The sequence below is a fragment of the Euleptes europaea genome, chromosome 3, assembly GCF_029931775.1.
Source record: "Euleptes europaea isolate rEulEur1 chromosome 3, rEulEur1.hap1, whole genome shotgun sequence".
Lineage (NCBI taxonomy): Eukaryota > Metazoa > Chordata > Lepidosauria > Squamata > Sphaerodactylidae > Euleptes > Euleptes europaea.
In genome coordinates, this window is record NC_079314.1 from 18,852,331 (window position 1) to 18,877,532 (window position 25,202).

The window sequence follows — 25,202 nt, forward strand, 5'->3', positions numbered from 1 at the left end:
CCTCTCCCTCGAGCGCGTCCCCTCCCGCAAGGAGCCCCCTCCAGCTGGGCAGAGGGACTCGGCAGTCCCTGATGTGACGGGCAGGCGGCTGCGAAGTGGCCCATGGCACCGCAGACGAGGCAGGCTCCCCTTTGAAATCGCAATGCTCGGTCCGGTGGAGGTAGAGCCGGCAGTGCGGGGCCTGAGGGGCGGCCAGTTTGGGAGGGTTTTTCTGGCTTCCCCCCTCCCTGGCCTGCCGTCGGGCAAGAGAAATAAACTGGCGGCGACTTTCCACCTCTTCCACCAGTAAAATCCATTCTTCCAAGGTGGTTGGGTCTCGCTGCATGTATGCCCAGTTTAGAATCTCAGGATGCAATGCTGTTCTGAAGTAGTGCACTCGGGTCGCTTCAGTCCAATCAACTATTTTATTAGCGAGTCTTTGGAACTCATCTGCAAACTCACGGACTGAGGAGGATCCTTGCCGGAGTTGGAGGAGGGCCGCCTTGGCCTTCTCTCCCTGGAACGGATCCTTGAAGCGTCTTAACGCTCGCATGAACTCATTTAGCGACCGTATGGAGCGGGCCCGGGTATCAAACTGGAGGACCATCCAATCTGCGGCTTTTCCAGCCAAAAGCGAGGAGACTAATCTTACTCGGCTGTTTTCCGTGGGGAAGGAATGCCCCTGTTCTCTCATGTAACTGTCCACTTGGTGTAGAAAACAGGGCAACGCATCCGTGGAGCCATCAAATGTCACTCGTAAACGGGGTTGCTTCCACTGCATAACCAGGACTACAGGGGGTGGTGCTGGTGGTTGCCCTGGAGCCGGTAGTACCAGGGCTGGCTGTCCCGGCTGCCTCAGAAGTGGCTGCGCTGGTTGCCCCGGCTGTCCTGGTTGCCCCGGCTGTGCCGGGGTTGGCTGTCCCGGCTGCGCCAGCTGCGCCGGGGTTGGCTGTCCCGGTTGCCCCAGGGGTTGTTGGCTTGGGACAGGCACCCCTTGAGTACACTGCAGGCGATCCTATTCACGCATCACTAAATCCAGTTGGTCCTGCATCTGGGCCATACGTTCCATTAGCTCTCGGTTTTGAAACCGCAAGGCATGGATTTCTTCCTCCATCCCCCCAGTCCGTCGGGCTTGGCTGACTCGGTAATTCGTATTCCAGTTGCCCTCATCCACGTACTCGGTCTCCTCCTCCTCATATTCATGGACATCAGGAGCAAAGGTGAGCCGCTGTCTGCGTGCTACTTCCCGGGATTGTCCTGGTTCCGGGGAGCCCCAGGAGAACGAAGGGAAAGACCAGTCCATTCCCTGGTAATTTTCGACCGTGCTCCAGTTCCTGCCGTCGCTCGCGCCCGAGCGGCGGCTGCCTCCGCCAACAGTTTCTCCTCCGCTCGCCTCTGGTCAGCGAGCGCTCGGTCCGCCTCGAGTTTGGCGACCGCGGCGGCCGTCACAATTGGTTCGGCCACTTGCTCCAAGAGTAATAGGATCTCCTTGTGTTGACCCAACAGCAGTTGGATCTGTTGAGCCAGATCCGCAGAGGAAAGACCAAACTCCAGGCTTAAAACCTTCTCAACTTCCGCTACCGTCGCTGTGGTTAGCGGCAAGTCCACGAGGGCCAGGACTGTCCGAGCGGCAACGCTCTGTGCTTCCCGGTGGCATACGGTGGGGTCCGGAACAGTTAGCGGAACGTGTCCGTCTCGAGCCTCCGCCACCAGGAAGCAGGACCCGAGCCCCTGGATGGGGGCCGCTGACTCCCATTGCGGCTCGCTGAGCGTCAGCTCAGACAACAACTGAGTTAGCAAGACAAGGTCCTCCTGCGCCAACCGGGTCTCTTCCAGTAAAGTATCCAGTCCCAAAAGGTCGTTGCGGGCACGTAGATCAGCGTCCTGGGTCCCCCAAGGGGTCGTCTCTGCCAGGTGACGCCACTGAGCAGTCACCAGCCCAACCAGCCGGGTGGCCTCTGCGTCAGTTCGCAGCGTCTCCTCCAAGACGGCATGCAGTAAATCGGGATCCTCGGGGAGCTCGTCTTTGGCCCCAAGCCGAGGAGACGAGTGCCTAGGCGAACCCTCCAGGGCTCCAGCCAAGGTCAGCAATTAAAACCGAAGACTAGTGTCATAATGTGAGCTCTATTCCTGCGGCAAACCCATAAACAGATTCCAGTAGACGGCAAGTCCACGAAAGCAGCTTTATTGGTTAGAATCGACAAGTTACAGAAGCCATATTCAGAATGACACTAGTAAGGGGCTAAGGCACGGCACACGGCATATATGGAAAAGCAAAAGGAGATAACCAGTAGCCTAGGCAACCCTCCTCCCAGAGGCAGGAAGGAGTACTTGGCAATTCTCACACTAAAGGAATCTATGAAGGACTCTATGAAGTTTAAACACGGGGCACGGACTGGCCTTGGAGAGAACTGCAAAACAGCACCTGGGAGCACAACCATGAACTGTCTTCATGGCCTGCTCCTGACATATCCGCCTTTCTCACCAATGGGGACCCAAAGCTGCCGACACCGTTCTCCATGTCATTCTCATAATAACCCTATGGGTGTAGGATAGGTTGAGAGTCACCCAGCAAGCTTCCATGGCAGAGTGGGAATTCGAACCTGGATCTCCCAGATTCTAGTCCAGCACTCTAACCATGATACCTCTCTAATCATGACACCACATCTATGCTTGTTCCCGAATTATAGCAGTTTGGAGTAACAGTGAAAAATCTACTGATAACTGTGAACATATTACCAAACCTCTGAGTAACTGCAGAGACATTCCCCACTCTCCTCTCTACCTCCAATCTTTATTTATTTAGATAATTATATCCTGTGTTTTCATCAATGGGGACCCATAGCAACTTACAACTATCCCCCAGAGATCAGTTTGGGCTTCCTGAGATATGCACCCCTCCCATTTTGCTAATTCTTGTGCAGTTAAATCTGGCAACTGGCTTATGCCAGCAGGACACAGAAAGAATGCATGCTGTGAGTCAGCTACCACAAAGATGTTCTCATAAATACTTATCTGTCCTTGGAACATCATATGTTGCATGCTTGAACTGCTGTTGTTTTGAATTCTGATCTCCTGTCAGTCTTCTTTAATGGAAGGGGAAATTGGTGTTACAGACCTTGACGCCCAGGAAAATAAGCCTGAAGTTTGGAAAAATGAGCCGAATTGTGAATTAAGCTAATGAGAACTGAATTGCCTGAATTATCCTTTGCCATTTGTCCCTATTATTGCCTTAAGCATTTTGAAGTTATTGTTATATTGTTTAAACTTTTCTGTTGTTTGGAAGACTCACATGTTCTAAGAAAATTTGGTTCAGTAGCCATCGATAGTTTTAGTTTACATGAACATTTCCAATTCTTTGTGGAAGAGTGTTTAAAGGGGGTCACTTTTTATATGTATTTAACATGGTAGGGTTGGTGTTTTAAAATGATGCACATAGCCTTTCCTTCTGTGCCCTTGGATAGTGAGAAGACTTGGGGGTGGGGGAAGGGAGCAAGAAGTACGCAGCCTGGCAACTGAAGATCCAGTTGCCAGCAGTCAGGAGAGCCATATTGGGATGGAAAGAGATGAGATCCACAAGGGAACTAATGAGAATTGGGGTTTGCGAGGAGTACCTCTTCAGACCACTGCTACATGTTGGAAACACCTCCAGTTTAATTGTGTATTGTTATATTATTACTTTGCATAAGCCACCTCGGGGATCCTTCCAGGTCAAAAGGTGGTTGCAGAAATAATGTTGTCTTTCTTAATATTGACAGAGGTATGGGGAGATGGAAGAGGTTGTAGGACAGGAGATAGGCCTGAAAATGAATCCCACAATGTACATAGCTACTGGTGCAGCCATGATGCACACCACAATATTGGGGCTGGGGTATTTTGGAGGTACGCCCATCAGTTCTGATCTTACTCTGAGGCTCTGTTGCAATCCCCAGAGCCTTCTGTGTTGTGGCACCCTGCATGTAGAATTCCTTTGAACCTCTCTCTTGGCCTGGTGTCCATTTTTAGCCTGGAGAGCTAAATAGTTTTTGGTATATTTTGAGTTGTGTTTGGGGTGGTTCTTTTTTTACCGTTACTATTGTTATAACTGGCATTTGACTTTGGATTTAATATTTAGGGTGGGTCTTGTTATCTACCGTATATACCCATGTATAAGCCGACCCGTGTATAAGCCGAGGTGCCTAATTTCTCCCCAAAAATGGGGAAAAATTAGGCACCCGCGTATAAGCCGAGGGTCGGCTTATAACTCCTCCCCCCCCCCGCGCAGGCTTACCTGACGGGCTCCCGGTGAAGGCGGTGATGGCGGCGGTGGGCCCCCTGCAGGAGGCTTCCAGAGCGGGGGGAGCCAGGCGGCCCGGCAGCCGGCTTCCCCCGGCCCTTCCAGGGCGGGGGGAGCCAGGCACGCCCGGCGGCCTAGAGCGGCCGCAGCAGGTTTCCCCCAGCCCTTCCAGGGCGGGGGAAGCCAGGCGCGCCCGGCGGCGGCAGCCGCGTGGCCTAGAGCGGCCGCAGCAGGCTTCCCCCTGCCCTTCCAGGGCGGGGGGAGCCCGGCGCGCCCGGCGGCGGCGGCCGCGTGGCCTTGGAGCGGCCGCAGAAGGCCCTCACAGGGCGCTCCTGGCCAGGCGAAGCCGCATGGGCCCAGCAGCGGCGGCGATGGTAAGTTGCCTCCTCCCTCCTCCCTCCTCCCCCCTCCCCTACCGTATTGACCCGCGTATAAGCCGAGGCCGGCTTTTTCAGCCCTTTTTTTGGGCTGGAAAACTCGGCTTATACGCGAGTATATACGGTATAGATTTTTTTCCTATGGGCTGTTGCTTTTAGTTGTGTGTTTTCATTTGTGGAGCTGGATGACTCTTAGAATTTGTGATTTTAATTTGGTGGTTGATCTCTGTGGTATGGTATTTTTAATTACTGTTGTTGTTTTTACTGTGATCTCATTATATTGTTAGATTTTTTAAAAAATACGTACACTGCTTTGGACAATATTCTTTTGGAGCAGCAATATGGATCTTTTAAATAAGGAAACAGTATGGAGGGCTATTAATGAACACTTTCAGCAGTTACATTATCTTTTCACAGGTTGGCATGGCGCTCTGAAAATTGAGATAGCACAGTGCCCCTGTATTGAACAGATTTATGGTGCCATTAAAGGCACATGAATTTATTGTAGCATAAACTATTGCCTTTGCTGTTTTGGCTGCAGCAGATTAACATGGCTACCCATCTGGAATTTATCACAAAAATTGTTTACAGCCAAATAACTATCTCTGAGAGTCGAATTGCATCTGAATGTATGGGAGTACTTCGCTCTTACCCTGGAAATGATTGGCAAGATGTCAGCGCTGTTTGTTTTGTTTTTTGATGGTTTAATCTTGGTTTGTAGATAAGAGAACAAACTACTGTTCGTTATTTTACCCATTTCAGACTTCACAACAAACTGTGGTTTGTTTTCAAACCTGGAAACCTTCTCTTCCCCGGTCCTGCGTGAGGAGCAGGAGGCTCAGAGTGCAATCCAAAGCAGAGTTACCGGTACATCCTTTCTAAGTCCATTGACTTCTATGGATTTATAAGGGTTTGACTCGGTTTAGGATTACACTGTCATTCTCTAAACAAACACACCATGGTTTGTTCATTGTGTCTGAATGCAGTTTATGAGCTTACATTTTAACATATTTGTTTGTACTGCATTCAGATATCAGTAGATACCAGAGACACTTAATATAAATGACTTTTAAAAAATCTAAGGTAAATTAAAACTAATTTAAATTTCTTTAAAATCCAATTTTCCAGATTTTTTTTTTTAAAAAAAACATTGATTTTTATCCACCTTGTTTTGAGACCATTGCTATGGTAACCTGCCGGTTGCTAAAACAGAAATCTTCCAAGCTGATTGCTCAGTGCTAAATAACATGGCTGCTTCTGGCTTTGTGCGGCTTTTTAGACAGAACAGTGGGCCATTGCAGAGCAGTAAATGTGTTTTGGAAAAAAGAAGATCTTGCTAGAGATATATGCAGAAATGTGCTAGAGTTTGGCAGTCGTCTATCGTCAACATGTGAAGGCAGTGCTTGCATTTGGAATATTTTGCTTTTGCTGAAAATTGAGGACAGCATTAGCTAACTAAATGACCACTGAAGGAAGCATTAGATACATAAATACAATTCTTGTTTAGTGCTTTGGCTGTGTCAGCCACCTGCCGGTGCACAGAAAGGTCAAGTCTCTCCTTGGCATAATTACACATTGCTTCATCTTCAAGGCCTTTGTCCCAAAAACTCATCTGCATTAGTGTTGGTGCAGAAGAACGTTTGCCCTACATAGAGAAGAAACTCAAGTGCGAGCAGTTTGTTTGGCTTGCTGTGAAGTCCCATATTGCCATATCATAATCCCAACTAGTCTGTTGGAGGGGTGGGGAATCCCACCATAGCAGAACATGGGATACAATGGGAGCCAGGAAATTGCATCAGTTGAATTACAAAGGAGTACACAAGGTTTCACATCCCCCCCAAACTCTTCTCCAGGCCAGTACTGAAAAAGGAATTGGGAGGAGAGAAAAAGAAGTTTCAGCTCATGGAGGAAAAGCTTTAGAACCTATGGTTTGTAATACCCTTATGCTGGAGTTCAGCAGGTGTGCATGTTTACTTGAAAATGTCCCTCTGGGGCAGTTGATCTTATTCTCAGGTAAATGTGGATAAGATAAAACCTAAATTAGACTAGAAAATGCTCATATGTGTTTGGCTTATCCTCAAACTTTCCCTGTTTACCAGAGACAGTTCCTATTTCTTACTACGTGACTGCATTTATTTATTTAAATATTTATATGCCACCTTTTGCTTGGCAAGGGACCCAGAAATTACAAGCACAATTAAACAAACCACCAGCAAGAGAAAAAGAATTTGCTCCAGGATCGATTGGACTGGCTGTCAAAGCCAAGAGTCCTTTTGGCTCCTGCCGTTGGCCACACCCAGGCTTTTTAACACCAGGTCACTGTCTCTAGTATATCTCTAGATTTGTTTTTTGGGGGAAATATGCTGCAAAGTGTAGCAGAAACATATTTACTTATGCTTGTGTCTGTATAAAGGAGACCGCCTTTCCAATCTGGTTGGCTGGTTGGGCTCAAATACCAGCATGGAGGTTTGACAGCAAGAATCTCTCGTTTGCACGGTGGTCGTTCTTCAAGTTTCAGCCCCCTCCCTAGTATCTCTGGAAATTAAATCTCTGAGGATGGGTGGGATGGTTGCCTTTCCCCCCTCTAATATGTGTGTAAATGCATGCATGTTAAGGCTCGTAGCTAGGGTTGCCATCCTCCAGATGGTGGCTGGAGATCTCCTGGGATTACACTTGATTTCCGGGTGACAGAGATCAGTTCACCTGGAGAAAATGGACCCTTTGGAGGGTGGACTCTATGGCATTATACCTTGCTGAGGTCACCAACATTCGGGGTTGGGTGTTCAAATTTGATGCTGCATCGGACAGGCAATCAATCTCCCAGTCCAAATTCTCACCATGGTTTAAACAGTTTAAAAGGGATCATGTCAGAGCTTCATACTTGGTCAGTAACCTCAGAATAGCTTTTACCTCCCTCTGGTTTCAAACCATGCCAACAGCTTGGATAGCTGGACGTTACTCCCGAACACCATGGGCCTCTCGCCTTTGTATTTGTCGGGCCGCTCCAGAGGACCTAACTCATTACACCTTATTCTGTCCTCTTTATACAGAGCCCAGACTTAAATTTCTCGGAGCGATTCTAAAGGGCCTAAATCTTTCTCCAGATCCAGAGAAGCTACTCTTTCTCCTATCAGACACCAATCCTGATGTTTCCTACAAAGTGTCACTCTTTGCTTTAGCAGCTAAGAAAATCCGTGCTAAAGCTGTTTTTAATCAGGGAACAACATATTTAAATCCTAGCTTCTTGTGGGTCAGACTGTTTTAAAAATATTTTAATGTTATTTTTATGTTATTTTAATGTTTTGTATGGTGGATTGTGATGGCCTTTGGCCACAGACAATAAACTTTATCACTTATCACCTTGCTGAGGTACTTTCCCTCCCCAAATCCCACCCTCCTTAGGCTCTACCCCTGAAATCTCCTGGTATTTTCCAACCCGGAGCTGGCAACCCTACTCTTAGTGCATTGTGCTGTTTCCTATTCTGTAGCCACTGAATTGTGTTCTGAACTATTTGGGGACAATGATGTTTTTCTAGTACATCTTCAACATCAAGAACACACCTTGGTCTTTAAAATGTGCAAGTCAGGCAAAATAGCTGAATGCAAAATATGAAGTGGAGTCTTCAGTGATAAGTAATCCTTGGGAGTTTTGCCAGTAATTCTTGGTAGGGGAAAAAAGAGATGCTATAAGCATGCCCCTGTTTTTTTCTGCGGAGTGTTGGAGGGTATGGTTCTAATGCCAAGAAAAGGGAAGACCAGTTATTGCCCCCCCTTTGTATGGGTTTGAGTTGCAACAGGAGCAGGTCTTGACATCTATTTAGTGTAAATTTAGATGGTAATTTGGCAGCTCTGAATGTTACAACAGGCTGTAGGTATGTGTCGTTTGAGGCTTTTATGATTATTGTAAATTATATTTAGGTTAGTGTATTTTTCCGACAGAGTGCAAATATGCATTTTGCCTTTGATATAAACACAGTGTTTCTGTGCATTATTCATACACAAAGGGGGCATGCAAGAACTCATGGGAGAGAATACCCCCCCCCCCGCCAGCCCGCTCTTTCCCTCCTGCTGGCTCCACTTACCCCCACCCTCTTTCTGCTTTCCCCAACTTGGTCATTCGCTTGGTATTCCTTTCCCTGCTGGCCTTCTCTCTTGCTTGGTCTTCCCTCCCCCTTCCTGATTACCCAATCACCCTTCTATGCCTGCTAATGTGGGGGGGAGAGAAGTGGACGGGAGGGGAGAACGCAAGCTGGGGTCAGCTCCAGGTCCCTCTCCTAGCTTGATCTTGGTGGCAGTCACCACTTTTTCCTCACCGCTTTTTCCTGTGGCTGGTTGCTGTGGCAACCCCAAATACCGCCCAAATTCTGGTTTTCGGACAGAGAATCAATCTCTGAGCATGAGTAAACATTTCTCTCTCTCTCTCTCTCTTTTTTTTTTTAGTCCCCAATTCTTTTTTAACAAATGGTATTTTTTGGCGAATTTGAGGGTCCACCCAGGTTTACCGAACACTAAATTGCAGACATGGGTGGCCCTTTTGTGTGGATTTCTTTTTTGATCCATATAGAGACCAACCTTTGGCTTTAGGCTATAATGATATATCTTAATTAGGTTAGATAGAGTACATGGAGGTTCTGCATATGCTTCAGCTGAATTGTGTTGTGTGTAAAGTGCCGTCAAGTCACAGCCGACTTACAGCAAACCCATACAGTTTTCAAGGAAAGAGTCTAACAGAGGTGGTTTGCCATTGCCTACCTCTGTAAAGCAATCCTGGAATTCCTTGGCAGTCTCTCATCTGAATACTAACCAGGGCCGACCCAGCTTAGCTTCCAAGATCTGATGAGATCAGACTAGTCTGGCTATCCAGGTCATATTTATAAGATTTAATATAAATAATGCAGCAAGTAAAAATGTTACACCTATCTCACCTATTCGTCTACTTGAGCGCTTCTAAGATACTTGCATTCATTAGATTTCCAGTGAATTAGCCCATTTTGCTACTAGATCATGAATGTAAAAGAATCCATGTAGCTTCAAAACATGAATTTCTGACGCTGAATTTCTGAACCTTGAAACATCAATAACTCTGATGCACATCTTATATAACACCGTGGTAGAGGAGAGTGCAAAACCTTCCCTGTTTCCAGCAACATCTGCATAGCACCACTGTTTTCCATTTGGGGCTGAGGCTTGACATTGAAGTGGATGTTTGTCACTTAATGTATTAAAATTGTGCACCTGGCTTTGGAAATGATGTGGATGACTACCAGAAAGGTGCTTTTTCTGTGGTGGCTCCTTGTTTATGGAACACCCTTTCTGTGGCTGCCCATCCATTTTCTCAATTTCAGGCGATCAATCAAATTGTTTTTATTTACCCAGTCAACTGATTGACTTATTGTCTTGGTACATTTTGTTTGTTCTTTCCCCTGTCTCAATCCCCTTTAGGTAATGACATCATCAGTTTTAATCCTGTCCTGGTTTAAAGGTTGTCGGTTTTTCATGTTGCTGTTTCTCCCCCTCATCTGTTTTGAAGTTGATTGTATTTTGTTGCTGGATTTTATGCTTGTTGTTTGCCGCTCCAGGATGCTAATTGTTGAGGGGGTGGCAGGTGCATATCTAAAAGGAATAAAAATAAAATGTAGGCTCTTATGAATTAAACAGGATGATTGATAACCATTTCATGGTATGTTGCTTAGGTATTACAAATTGTGGAGTACTTTAACCCTGGCCTTTTTACTGGTTTCAAGGCATGATAGATATCTTTAAGACTAGCAAAATAAATAGGATTAATCATCTAACATTTTAATGCTCTCTATTTGTGGATTGCTGCCAGAGTGTCCAAATGATTCAAAAACAAAAGGAAAGGGGAGGGAGAGGGCTGATGGTCATTACAAAATAATTTCCAGAGGGATAGCTGGCTTAATTTGCTGCAGCAGAAACTATAAAGTGTCATGTGAAAAATATATATAGTACTTTAGGATTATACAATGGACACGTTTTACTGGTAACACAGTGAAAATTCACAATTTCTGTGCAAAGCATCCGGTAAAAATAAATAGTAACTGTGGTGAATAGAAGGCCAAAATACTGCCAAGAAAAAAAATGTTCTGATTATGTTGACCGAAGATGTGATGCTAAATATTTGGAAGCTCAATCAATGTAAATCAGTGGGATTTACTTCAGAGTAAACATTGCAAATATCTGGCTGGAAGTCACTTTAATAGATACGTTTATTGGTTGCTGCAGTAGTTGATTGCATTTATTATATGATCTTGTTGTACAAGAGAGAGACTTCGCAAATACTTGGTTTTCTTTAGAGGCCTGTCGACAACAACCAATTTTGGATTGCTTGTTCTAATTTAATTTGCCGCTGCTGCTTTTTGAACTCTGATGCTGTGTCCTAGCTGATTGTGAATGTTATTCTTTCAACCATCATGTGGGAGAAAATAACTCTCTGATTTTGTACTTTGCTTCTGAGCTTTTGAAGCATGAAAACAGATGCCTCACAAAAAAGAGGTACCCGCCTCAGGAGCTGCTCCCTCCAGAATAGCAATAGTTTTGCAGGTCTAACTCTTGTTCTGCTCCTCCCCCTTGACCTCCGGAGGATTCGATTGTTGAGATATTTCCCCCTAGCTCTTAATTTTGTACATGATTTTCCGTTCAGCATTTTTCATTAACAGATGCCTGTTCTTAGTTTTCGGTTTTCTTTTCAGCACTGAGTACCAGAGAGGGCTTTGGGAGGATAATAAAGTTATTAGCATTAAGCAATAACCCCCACCTCCTAAATGTTAGCAGTGTATAAGAGAACTGTATTTTTAGCTGTTCAAATGCACCAAAAACCTGTTCTATAAAATTCTTCTATGGTAGCCACGGAGTGTACACATGTCCTTCACTAATCTCTTTTTGGAGACAGAAAAATACTTTTTTATTTGTTTGTTCCACTAAGGGTTTGGGAATTATTTGAGATTTTTTACAGTTGCTTGTAAAAATTTTATTTATGCTATTTTTGTGGGATTTATTTTGTACTTGCATTTTTAATTTTTTAAAAACTGCCTTTTTGGACACTTTTATTAAAAGGCAGTCTAGAAACATAATAAAATAAATGGATGAATGTAAATATAGCAATAGAGGGACAGGCACAGCCTAGGAGTTTAGATATATGCAAATTCCTATTTTGTGTTTTCTTCCTGTTCTTTAAGAGCTGAATATGAAAGTGTTGATTTCCATCTCCCTTCTTCTAATGCTGTTTTAGAACATCTTCTGAAATACTGTTTTCATTCATTATTTTCAGTACCAGAGAAGGCTTTGGGAGGATAATGATGTGATTAAAATAAAGCCATTAACTAAAATCAAAATATAAAATGCCCGAGGGATGCCTTTGCTTGCCCCCACCAGTTTGACTCATTTCCTGTTGCAACCTACCCCAGGGGGAAAGCTGGAGGGGAAAGGATGATAGGAGGAAATTCTTGAATGGGGTGCCCGCTTCCAGCAGGCAAGCAGGAGGTAGAAAGGCTGTCCAGGACAGCTGGGTGAAAAGTCCTGGGCTGAGACCCTGCAAAGACCATCCAGATTGGGAGGCCCCACTGAGGAATATTGATGGGCAATAGATTCAGTACAGAAAAAAAAGGAACAACGTATTTACTCAGTGATTAAGTAAATTGTGGGACCTATTGCCAGTGGACATAGTGATGGCCACAAGCATAAATAGCTTTAAAAGGGGATGAGAAAGATTCATGGAGGAGAGATCCATCAGTGGCTACTAGCCATGGTGACTAAAAGGAGCATCCATATTCAGAGGTAGTAAACCTCTGAATACGAGTGCTAGAAGGCAATATCAGGGAAGGACTTGATCTTTATGCCTTGTTTGTTGGCCATTTGGGGCAACTGGCTGGCCACTGTGTGAAACAGGAAATTGGACTAGATGGACCACAGTTCTGATCCAGCAGGGCTCCTCTTTGTTATTATGCTGTTAGATCACCTGTCCATGGCTGAGGAAGAACAAATGAGAGAAAAGGGTCCTTTCTGCAGGTGAGTCTGTTCCCTCTCTCATGGACGGGTAATGCCTAAAGGGAGGATTCCCCAAATGAGTTCAATATGTCTGACTGGACAGTGAGAGCCAGAGAGGATGCTGGTGCTATAACCATGGTCCAAGAATCCACATCTGCCTTATCTGCCATAATAAAAGTTTGCTTGCCTGCCCAAGTGATCCATTGTCTTGGAGAGGCAGCCAGAAGAGCACAGATGGAGCCAGCGGGACCCTTTCCGATTTACAGTTCCACAACGTAAAACTGCTTTGAAACAGGGTGGTTCCAGTCTATTGATCTCTCAAGTGTGCTAATTTTCAGCATGCAGGGGATTTTTGTCATCGATAATCTGGCTGAAGTAGTATATCCTAGGAAGGACTATACCATGTGGTTTTGCGAAATGCGTCTTTTAGCCGTATTTAATTCTGTTTGAACCATCTTGCTGCTTGATGTGAATTTATGGCTTTGCATCTGTCTAAATTTTTTATCCCCCCCCCCCAGTGTGTTTTTAATGGTGCTTGGACTCCATTGTAGTACTTGATAGAAGCTGGGCCGTATTTGAAAGCATTTTCTTGTAACAGTCAGTTGTTTGGGCAGTCTGCAGCGCTCGGTACGATTTGTTGCATTTGAATAGCAAAAGCCAACACCATTCTTTTGATTACTTATCTTGTAGTATAAAGAGGTTGTTCATAGCGACAGGTTGTTTGTGCCACAAGGTTATTTAAAACAGCTGCTTAGATTTTCCCATTAAAGGAACTCGATGATACATAGCTGTACCATCTTTAAGCAATTGTTTTTTTCAGAGATTGGAACATAATGATGAGGTTGTTATTTCGGAATTGTTATTAATCTTAGCACTGATGAGAAATGCTGCTATTGGGAGAAAGAGTCAAACTAAAATCCACATTGTGAGGTATTGAATTCTGTCAATTATATCTTTTCTGTACAGCTTCCGGGGAAGTTTGCACAGTCAAGATTTACACGATGAAACTCCCTGTTTCCTCTGCACAATTACCCGTACACCTGCTTGTAGACTCTTTGAGAGATTAGCTTTACTTTGAGGACCTGAGGGGAAAAAATGATATAGGTATTAAATGTTGCTAAGTATCACTATAGCAGGGGAAATTTATACTGTTAAGACCAGATTTGAAAGCAGGATAGCACATTCATTGCTAAAGTTGCCATTTAAAAAACAAAGTTGCTGAAAAGACGGGAGAGTCTGGCAAACCAAGCAGGAATATCTTATGGTTACTTCATTTTGGATATGCCTCCTAAATATGTTTTTTTATATATAATAGAGCATCCAATTGCTTTTGGGCTCTTTAACCTTTTTGGATCTCACTTGCAATGGAGCCAACTTTCCCCATGCATAGCTGAGGAGGAATCCCTGTTCTTATTTGCAGTTCTCATGAGGTGTTAGATGTATGGTTGCAGATAAGTCAGTTGTCAGGGGTGCATGCTATGGTTGCTGTGTATCAGATGTCCTAAAAGCTGTATCAAAGCTAGTTTTCTGACCTGCATAAATTAAGCAAATTAAATCTATGGGTGTATTTTCTGTTTCAAATCATGGCAAGGAGCTTTGTGGGTTTCGCAGAGTAGTAGAAACCTTGGTAATACCTCTCTCCGCTGTTATCCATGTGCTTTCAGGCTTATTTTTATAGCCCTACAGTCCGGAAATGTACAATTTTAAACAAAACCAAAGCCAAGATTCGGGGGGTGGGGGAGGATGCTTAATTCTACCATTGGTATCAAATTATGTAGTGTGATAATAGAATACCCCCAACCTCATGACTTGCTGGTTATGACACTTCATTGTACCTGGACATAAATACTCGCAGCCTCCTCCGTCCTTTCTAAGCATGTTTCTAGCGTCTTGATTTACAACAAAGCATGTTATCTTTCAGGTCCAGTGCTGTACGCCCGTTTGTCTCATCTTAATTTTAATGACAGGACCCTTTTGGCATTGTCAGAAGAATGTCTTCTGTTAACCCTTTAAAAAAAATTCAAGCTGCTGATGCTATCTTCACTGGAGAATGTCTTCTGGTCTGCAGCTGTAATAGATTGAAGGCTGATTTTTGCCCTTGCGAGCGGCTTTCTTCATCTCAGACCACAGAGGGGCTCTTTCTCTGTCTCATCTTATGTTGGAGGATGGGTCGTTTCATCAGTACACTCTTCTGTAACTTTAAGACAATGCTGACAGATGATAACACAGAAAAGAGTATAGGATATTCCAGGACAATAAACCGTGTGGGGAGAGATGTCATTCCCTTACTCTTGTCAAAACTCTATTGCTTTGGCTTCTTCACTGTATTGTGTTGGCAATTTAATTCTTTTGGGGTAATAACGAATCCATGTGACAGTAGTGGATTTTCTTACTGCTACCAAGTCCTTTCCATGGGGTATATATTTTTTAAAAATTGTATTTCTTAAGTTGCGAGATAGCCCAAAGACAGGCAAGGGGTTCAGAGGCTTTATAATGAATTCCATTATCTTATAAAACAATGATGATGAGTTTAACAATTCCCGCAAGCTGTTGTGTGTCTCTGTGTGTGCAAGCACACGTATACACATGCCAACATTCTTGCTTTGCTGCTCAGGATCGAACTACATATTTTGACAAACTTGGAGTCACTGTGGTTTTTTCTAAACGAAAAAAAATAGCGGCTGCAAGATGTGTTCTGGAGTGCAGGTAGGGCTGTGGGGAGGGAGCAAACTCCGTTCCCTGCCAGCCATTTCCTCTCTCAACTCCCCCCCCCAGTTGCTTCCCTGCCTCTTCTGGGGGAAAACTGCAGGTCCCTTTTTCTCTTGTAAGGAGAAAAGCAGAACGAGGGGGCTTGCTTTTGCAAGGGAAAGTGACCAACAAGGAAAATGTTTAACACTTTTTCCCCGCTACCCTACCTTCCTTTCTGATCGCAGTCTCTAGTGGTGGCTTTTCATTAAAAAAAAGACATACATCTGCTGGGGGGAAATTTCAGGAAACTCAACTTAGTTTAGCCCTCCGTTGTTTGAATTTGTTTCATTTGCTGTACCGTTGAACATCTCTGGAGCTAATCTATTACAGCTTTTTTAAAAATAAGAGGTACAACATATAGTCTAATGCTAGTGAAAGTGAAACAGTGCAAGCCAATAACTGCCAACTATGTGGATTTCTGTCCTTACTCAGTTCTGGCATTTTATATCGACTGTGTTCCCGACTCAGGACTCAAATCAGTTCAGAGCTGATTGAAATGGTGCAAGAATTATATTTCAGGGATAGAAAGATTCTAGAAAAAAACATAATCTGTAGTTTTTGCCTTAAATCTTTTATTCCATTCTAAATAAAACAATCTTTGAACATTTTACAAATGTGGGTAATATTGTCCTATTGCTAAATAGATGTGTATAGTATTTGTGGCAGCAAAATTAGCAAGTTGTCCAAAATGTTAGCAGGAAAAGTGTTCAGGTAAAATGTATTCAATTATAAATAATAAACATTACAAATTTGGCTTTCTTACAGAACCATGGGGGAGATTTACCTTGTATTATAATTCATTATTTGTTCTTGAAAATATGAAAGTGAAGATATTAAAATTTACAAGTTAATTAATAGAATTATTAGAAATCCTATTTAATACCTGAAGCTCATGTCTGATTGGTTTGTTATCGATTGATGGTTCGGTAGGTTTTGTGGATTTTAGCCAGAAATTATAAACAGATTTGAATTCACAGGCCTTCCCTGCAAAGGTACGTGGCTTGTGCGACACATGCAAATATTGCTTAAATTACCAAATTGGATCTACCGCACTATGAAAGGCAGGATCTTGTTGGTTACTCTGCTTATCTTTCAATTATACTGTTTGCTGGCTTTTGAAGCCTGGCTACTCTTACTGATCAGCCAAAATATTAAAAAATAGCACAAGCAGTTGAGTTCCCCCAGACTCGTAGTCAGACAAGATATTAATGACAAAAACCGGTGCAGGGGGAGAGAAAAGGTTGTTCAGGGCATGATGGAGAAGCCCCAAATTTGTTTGCCGTTGATACTTTTCTTAAGATCAAGACCAGGAGATGCTGTGGATTTAATTGGATTACTGAAAAATATTACATTGCTTAAAAAAAGGATTTATTATTGTATTTGCCCCCTCCCCCCAAAAAAAGAACCAACACGACTACTTACAATTTTGCCTGATATTGCTCAGGGGTCTCGCCGATCTTGTTAGCCAGCACGGTACATGCATTCATCTCAAAGCATGAATGTTTACTTTTAAATTGATATGAAATGATTCACATTTAAGGATAGGATCTCCGGAGTGATGTAGAACAAAAGCTGTGAAACCACTTCACTAATTGTTAGTTTTCCACGATCAAGATTTGCTTTGAGTGCCTTTTGTTCTCAGAGCACCAACCCAATTCTGCCCTTGTTTCAGCAAAGAATAAAGAGGATATTTAACGAAGATCTAAGCCTAGAAATTAGGTACAGAAAAATACTTTACCTAGTCCTGCTACAGTCACGCTGCTTTCCTCAAAATACATGCCGTCTTACAGTTGTTTTCAGCATGCATTCTCTCCTGTTGTGAGATGCTGCAAGCAGATTAAGTGATGTATTCTGCTTTCAAATCCAGCCTTTGCAGCCAAGTAACATGTTTCACATTGGAAAACAGGCCATTAAAAATATCACTGCTCAGGTTTTCGGGGTTAGCACTTGAATTAGATGGAGCCTCATTTTGATGCGGTACTCCAAATGGAAGGGTTTTCATCAGTATAGTTGTTGATGGTCCATTGTGATTTTATGATACTTTTTAGTGAACTAGGGGTCTGTCTATATATCTACCTTGCTCATGTTTCTAGGCTCAGTTTTGAAGCGAGGATCCTGAGACTTTCTTTGCCCTCCCCCACACAATGGCGTTCTATCCAGTTCTCTACTGTTTTGCTCTTTTATGTTTCAGAAGTGAATTCTAAGCATATATTTACCAGGGAGTGAGTCCCACTGAATTCAGTGGGATTTTTACTTCCAGCTTGACATGTTTGCCAGCTCCCCCCCACCAAACAGACTATTGCTTTTGCTGTAACAGGTAATTCCATATACACAAATCAACAGGTGAAGCTTTCATCAAATATTGAAAAAGAGAGCAATTTCATACTGCTGCTGTTTTTAACCATTTTGCTGTAGTTCTCTAGATTTTATACTCTTGTTTTAGTTTTGCCATTGACTGTTTGATGTTTGTATTTATGGTGGGAAATGTCTTTGGAAATACCTATGCAGAATGCATCAATATTGTAAATAAATAAAATTATCACTTTCTAATTGTTGCAACTCAAACAGCTATTAAAGGCTGCAATTATTATTTCAGGAATGTATGTGCTACAATTTCAAGGATACCTTTATACCGAGAAACCTTTTTTAAAAAATGAGTTTTACAGTGTCTTATTTCAAGGCCTTCTGCTGTATATTCTACAAATATGTAAGCTTCTTCTTGCTGGTTGCGATGGATAAAAATATTTCCCTGCTCTTTATAGGTTAGTTCACAGGGTCCTAAGCAAATTTCTCACCAGAATCTCTTCTTTTGTTTCTGTACACTGAAACCTCTAATAAGATCTATTTATTTTTTTTACAAAAATACTATTCTTGTGGTTTTTTGGGGAAAACCTAGATGGGTTATGGAATGGTGGTTTTATGAATTAAAAATTTAATTAAAAGAATGGGAAAATTTTAAAAGACCATTGTACCACAAAATCTGACAATATTTATAACTGGATGTAACGACATGAGAATCTTCCTAAAAATTACGATGTTTTTTTTTAAAAAGAGTATATTAGTATTACATTAATATAACAGGCTTATTGGGGGGCTCTGTTCTTATCTATTTCTTTTACATTATTACAGGCTGGAATAAAGATATCAATATATTTTCATATCAATTAATTCAGAGATTCCTGCCATAAAAATAGAGATTCAGTTGATACGACCATTTCTGCTTCTTTTTGATTTCTTATTTGTTATTGATTTTGGCTTGCCTCATTTTCATTGCTTTCATCTTTAATGCCATTTATACTCAATTGAGGCAAAATAGCACTGCAAAATTCATCAATTTTAAGTGGGAGAAATTCAAAGTGAGGGGAAAAAAATCAGTATGCAAAATAAAGATTTGTGGGTTCGTTTCCTAGAAGGGAGGAGCTCAGCCAAAATGGGGACATTCCAAGTGAACCAGACAGATTCTGAAATTCAGACTCATCATTATGTAGAATAGCAGTTACAATACTAGGCATGTTTCCTCAGACATAAATTCCACTGAGCTGAATGGAACTTATTCCCAAAGCAGCCTGCATAAAATTGCAGTTCTAGTAAGGGTTGCTGTTTTTTTAAATAGCAGAATGTTTAACTTACGACCCACGTGAAGGTGCACCCACACCCACAGAAATCAATTCATCAGCTTGTACTGTAAATTGTAGGCCTCAGAGAAGCTGTTACTTTTGGGAAAACACGATTTTTTTTTTTTTTTTTTTTTTGCAGCCTAGTACTCACTGAAGTGGTAAATGTGTCCTGAATTGGTATCCCAGGGGGTCGAATGCTCCTGGAAACAAACAAAAAAAGGACATAAACATTAGACATTACGGTCAGCGGTTGGCTTTTGTACGTTCAGTGAGAGGGCTCCAGATTTTTTTGCTTCTTTGTTCCAGAAGGCCTGACCCCAACACCGTTTCAACCAGGGATGCTGGCAAGATAAGACCCTAAGATCATTAGACATTTTGGTGTGTTTGTTTGTTTTCTTTCTGTCCAGCCCTGTTTCTTTCTGACCACCAAATCTGATGGAAAGTTCTGGAGAATTCAAAAAGTGTGCACTCTGTGTCATTTTGATTGGTTTCTACGTGGTTCTGTTTGGGGGTTATAGTTTTCTGTGTTTGGGGGGGGGATTGTGTGAAGGAGCATTGAGTAATATGAGACATGCACCTGGACATGGATTCATCACCTGAGAGAGAGCTTGATGTGACACACACCCCCGGTGTAATTTTGGTCCCCGTGGGGTGGGTTTTAATTTATCTGACTTTAATTTCTCATTGGGCTTTTTTTTAAATTGGATTGTGTTTTGAAATTGTCTGTGCAAAGATGTCACCTTGGAAACCTGCATGGAAGAGGAAGCATTAATTTTTAAAGCAGATTCTAGATATTTTCTATCGACTGTTCAGCTTGGAACTATTGGCTCACTTGAGCTGTGGTTGTGAATTTTCGACAATATTTACTTTTATGGAGTCTCCCCCTCCCTGAAAAAAATACCTCTTGAAATAGAAATATTTAATTAAATTGTGGACATGGCCAGCAGGTGCTTAGGAGAATGTGAAAGCAACAGCTCCTTAGAAGCATATCATGTCCCCTCTCACTGAATATCCAGCTGTTATTTAAAAAAGGGTTTCTAGCCTTTTTCTTTGTGTAGATAGAAAGGGAAAGCAGGCAAGCAGTTGCCTTGCAAGGGGCGGGGAGAGGAGGAGCTGCAAGACATCTGTGGTGCTCTTATCCTGGGCTGCTTAACCCCTTACTGATTGAGTTCGGTGCTTTCCTCACGTGTCTTTTTCCTTCTTCCTTTTTCGTTTCCTCTCCTCTTCCATTTGAGTGTTTCACTGCGGATGGCCAGAAGGCTGAGAAGCCATAGCATAGTCTTAATGACAAAAAAATAATATATTTGAGCCACGGATAATCTCTGCCCTGAATGCCCAAACTGTAAGCAGGCAGAGAGAATCCTCTGGGCATATGTTGAGTGGCTTTTCCTTGCTACAGAGTTAACCAGCCACATCTCCCTACATGGTATTAACGGAAGGATTTTCTAGGCTAGATAACAGATATAGCAGACAGGTACAACTCTAGTTTCTCCCAGTTTAGAAGTTCATGCTCTGATTAATAGCCCCCAACTCATCCCCATTTTCTTCAGACTACCCCACAGTTTTTCCCCCTGCACCATCTTGAGAGAAGAATACCCAAACTTAACAAAGAGAGCATAGTGTGGTTTGTAAGCAAATCATTTTTTCTTTGGATAGTATGAGTCCATGATCATCCTAGAATCTAGGGAGATGAACGCTTGAGAAGCCTGCACATAAAATCCAGTCCAGTTTCAATTAAGTGAAATTATAAGTGTATTGGATTTTGTTTTCTGCTTCTTCAAGTTGACTTATGATAAACCCCCCTCCCTACAGAATATCCTCAAGACCCCCCCACCATAAAATTTCTGGCCTGGGCGCTGGAAAATGTCTGTGTGCTCTGGTGGGGAAAAAAACCCTTGATGCAGATGCCTAACGATTTTGGAAATTTCACCATTTATTTATGAATGTGAAAAATCCTGGCTGTTAAAAAAATTATCCCAGCACCTATGAATTTTGAATATGATAGTGTTGAGGGAGAGGAAAGAAGCTTAGAGGATATTATTACAAGAAAACACACAAGGGGGAATACTCTCTTTTAGGACATTTTAGCTCAGTATGTATTCATTTATGGGAAACATTTCTGCCCTGCCTTTAACGTGTAATGACTAAGGCAGTTGCCACAAAAGAATAAAATAATAAAGAAATAAATTTAGATTTACAGGCATCGAATATACATATGTAGCATAAAGAGATAAATACAATAAAACAGATCTTCCCAGTTCCACAGCTTCAGATACAACATTAGAAACAATACTCTGTAAATGTGTTTATGGCCTTTAGCAACTTCCCATACAATGTTAAGTTTAAACAGAAGTGCTTTTTCCCAGTTGTACTTCTGATACCAAGCTGGGAAAAAGTGCTTATGCAAAGTTGGTTCCTCCGTCTTTCCAGCAGTGGGTCTGGGGTAATGTTCTTTCAGCCCAGATTTTAGGATGAAGATACGAATATGGGATTTTTGACATTTACAGGGGTTGGGATCTTAGGTACTAAAGATCCTGTAGTCCAGCCCCAGTCTTCAACACTTGGTAGATAAAACCAGTTTAGGATCATCCTATGGAGGTACCATAACCACAGCTAGACAGACTTCACGATACAGTCCCAGTACTTCACAGTTGCCCCAGTCTAAACCCATGGGCTTAGACTAGAATATCTCTGCGTAAAATTGCACCATAAGGCTCACAGTGACACTAGCTGGAAGACCAGGGATACATTTCGTAATAATTCATTCTTGTGTTAGCTGCAATTATATTAGATGGAATGATTCAAGGGACGGAATAGGTACACAAGCTCCTGGTATAGAGACCCAGGTGCGTGGCAAGGAAGAAAAGACAGCAACCATTTGACACTACGGTACCTGTCGCTACCCATCTTGGCATGATGGGTCATCCTCCCCCCCCCAAATTGGAATGATACTGTGCTGTGGAAGAGACTGATATGTACCTTGGCAAGTATTCTATAAAAGGCTTGGTTAGGGTTCTTTCACCTGTGGCTTGCAGCATCCTCGTTTGAGCTTGTGACTCTGAGCTTCATGGAATTCCATGTCAGGTGAATCGCAGAGTGAACCCCGTGTAAAGGGGTCCTTCCTGTGACCCCGTGGCGGCAAAGTTCTCTGCATACCTGCAACTTAGTTGCAGAGGCATGTGCCCTGTTTTGGCTCTCTGTGATCATGTTTCTTCTTATGGACATTCAGAGCCAACTGTTAGGTTACCCCAAAGTTTTGTCTTGCTTATTATTGTTGCCCCCTTTGAGGTGTAACAAGACCTGGTTTTTTTAATGCAAAGTGTTTTTTTTACATCACTGTCAAACAGTCTTCCCCCATAAACCCACCCTCTTGCCCGTGCCTGATTTAAACGTGATGCTGATGAGCCAGACCTTTGACATTGTGCATACCCGACTTTTTGTTTGAACCGGGGCCTCAGCTGTTACGTGTACATGGTCAGCATGCTAAAGAGCTATCTCCCTGGCAGGTGTTTCTCAGGCATGCTAATGTCGCACACTTTGGGGGCATTGCATGTGTAGAGGCCCAATTTAAACGAGATGCCGAGTGTAAGCCGTGCCGCGCTGGTAAGATCTCCCTTCACCGGGGTCATGTTTAATTCGGTGTGGTAGGTGGCGGTCATGCTTGTGGAAACATTCCATTAACTGTGTCCTGATTTTGTGTTTATGCATGTTGGGCGCACACGTGTGTGACGGTTATGTAAGTGATCTAAATTAAAGCAGGTTAGATTGTATCGTTTCGTTTACTGGCTCAGTGGCCTGGACTGCATCATTTAATGTAACTCAGGTAATCCTGAAGTATTTTTACAAGTGCCATGAACACGTGGGCCTTTGAAATCTTGAATATGTTGGCTCCTGCAGCGCGGCGGCATAGCAGGAGCAATGCTGTGGGAATCTGCCACGTGCCGTGGGGCGCACACATGCATTTCGCTTGGTTATCTTGCCCTATCGATAGTATCTTGTGACTGACAGGTAAATCTTTGCTTCCCCCCCTCCCCATATATGAGTGTGGTCTCTCTTTATTTTGGAGAAACCCACATATGTTTAGAAAGTAGACGATTAGGTGCGTCTTAAAGTCACTGATAGCCTAAATGATAAAGACCTCCAAAAGTACATAAAGCTATGAACACCTTTTGTTAACAGACATTGAAGACGGCAGAGGAACAACCTAAGATTCCACTCACTGGAGCATTTTGAAAAGAGTCGCATCTATGGAAGAAGTACAAGACTTAGCAGAACAGCCTGTGAGTAACCCTAAAGAAATAACATAGGGGAAAGAGGTCTTTGTCTTGGTAAACAATTTGGTGGTGAGTCATGATTCTAGCTATTTTGTAGCCAGGGGCAGAAAACAGCCTTCTGTAAGGAGAATTCTGGAGTTAATCTTGGGACTTCTAGTTAATATATATGAAGTTTGTGAAGTTGTAAAGTACTTTATAACATGGTAATGAGTTTGCAGAAGAACCTCAGTACCAGTTTTAAAATACTATTTAAACTTTAGCCTTGTTAATGTAAATTTTTCTGTTAGATACTGTTACAAAGCCAAGGTTTTAAATATAAAAACATGATTCTCTTACCTTGAGCGAGGGAAGGTGCAGTTTTGTTGCTAAGCCAAAGAGACAACTTCCTGTTATCAACTTTTCACTTGTAATAGTCTAAGTTTCATAGCCAATTTAAATAAAAAAACGTGCAGAAAATGTTTGCATTGTGAATCTCCATTACCGTTTACCGTAATTGTCTGATTTGTAAAGATCATTTGCCCGTAATTATAAGCTAGCTAGCAAGTACGTATTTCAGTTTATTTCAGTTAATTTGAAGTGTATGCAACTGTAGGCTGAATGGCAGCCATAATGGGCACAAAAATTGAAGAATAAAAAATTAAATCGCAGGAATCCACCCCTTGAACTCTGTCAGTTTCTTAGGTTGTTTCTTGAATGTAAATTATAACAGATAAATGGGAGCAAGCTAGGCTGCAGGGGTATGGATTCCTGAAGGTACAAAACATCTACAGAGAGGACTTTTGTTTGGGTGTCCACACACCAAATTTTCAGACTATCATTTGACAAGCCTTCGACAATTATCATTTGAAAAATCGTAATTCCCACGAAGGTGTACGGTGGCAGGTGCGAACCTAAGATAATTGGGTTCCAAACTGTATAGAGTTTTGGAAATGAAACTTGGCATCTGGAAACACACGAGGAAGTGGGTTACGGATACGCCGACATAACGTCCTTCATGTTGACCAAGGTTTCGACTCTCGGCACGTTGAACTGCACTTTTGTGTCGTTTCCTAAAAAGAAACTAGTGCTGTTCTTTTGGAATCTTTCAGCTACAGGTAGTGGAAGCTTTCGGATGGGGGTGGGTGGGTTGTGGCCATTATAGACGTACTGTATCTCCTGCCCTAAAATCTAAATATGGCCTGATTTATTTCTGTGCTGTGGTCAATAAGCTGAAGGGGTTTTTGGAGATTGCTTCTTGTTTCTATCCTGGGAGGTTGGGGTGGGATCTGTTTTCCCATTCAGATTCGAACCAGGTGGGTTTTCTTATCCATTTTTGCATTGCTTTTCTTAAGGGAAAGGTAGGTGGACAGACTTAAGCTGCTTAATAGCAACAACAAGGACTTCTACATTTATTTGGCTTCTTTCATTTTTCAAACCATTAGGAGCCCTTTGGAGTCAGAATGTTCTCTTTTTGACCAGAGTGGGGAGGGAAGCAGCTCTGCTATAAGATGTTTTGAGCTTACTGGATAGAAGGAGAACATAGCTGCAGTTAAAAAAAAAAAAGTGAAGACTTGAATATACATCTATAGGTTTTTGCCAGACTCAACCTATGTAAAGCTCCCTTGCTGCTGTTGTTAGATGGGTCATTAATTTTGGAAAACTTTTGGGTGGGGAAGAAACTTTCTGAATCTTTGATGAAGGATGTAGAATGCAGCAGGAAGGGGAGGGTGGGAGAGCCCGGATGTTCCTCATGGTGACACTTTGGGGTTGGACATCCTCTTGCCGATGGGGTGGAAGGTGTGGGAGACAGTGCTGTCCACTCTTCATGTGGGCTGTTCAAATTCTGGGATGTGCTAGAGACACCCTTCCTGTATTAGTATGGAGAAATATGTTAGTGTTCAGGAAAGGATACAGGGCAACTGGTAGGTCAGAATGTGGTGGCAGCAAG

The 25,202-nt window shown here is 42.8% G+C and overlaps 2 protein-coding genes across 3 annotated transcripts in view; one reads left to right on the forward strand and one right to left on the reverse strand.

Moving 5' to 3' along the window:
- Positions 1-558, reverse strand: part of HNRNPR (heterogeneous nuclear ribonucleoprotein R) — a 105,253-nt gene extending 104,695 nt beyond the window's left edge. The window contains exon 1 of the mRNA XM_056847329.1: positions 554-558. The gene's annotated coding sequence lies outside the window, so the exon portion shown is untranslated. The remainder of the gene's footprint in view (positions 1-553) is intronic.
- The window catches only part of EYA3 (EYA transcriptional coactivator and phosphatase 3), a 61,182-nt gene that overhangs the window by 8,882 nt on the left and 27,098 nt on the right, over positions 1-25,202 (forward strand). For both annotated transcript variants that reach the window (XM_056847331.1, XM_056847332.1), the window contains exon 2: positions 23,181-23,281. In XM_056847331.1, coding sequence (XP_056703309.1) covers positions 23,249-23,281 — 33 coding nt within the window. In that variant the 5' untranslated portion in view covers positions 23,181-23,248. The remainder of the gene's footprint in view (positions 1-23,180; positions 23,282-25,202) is intronic.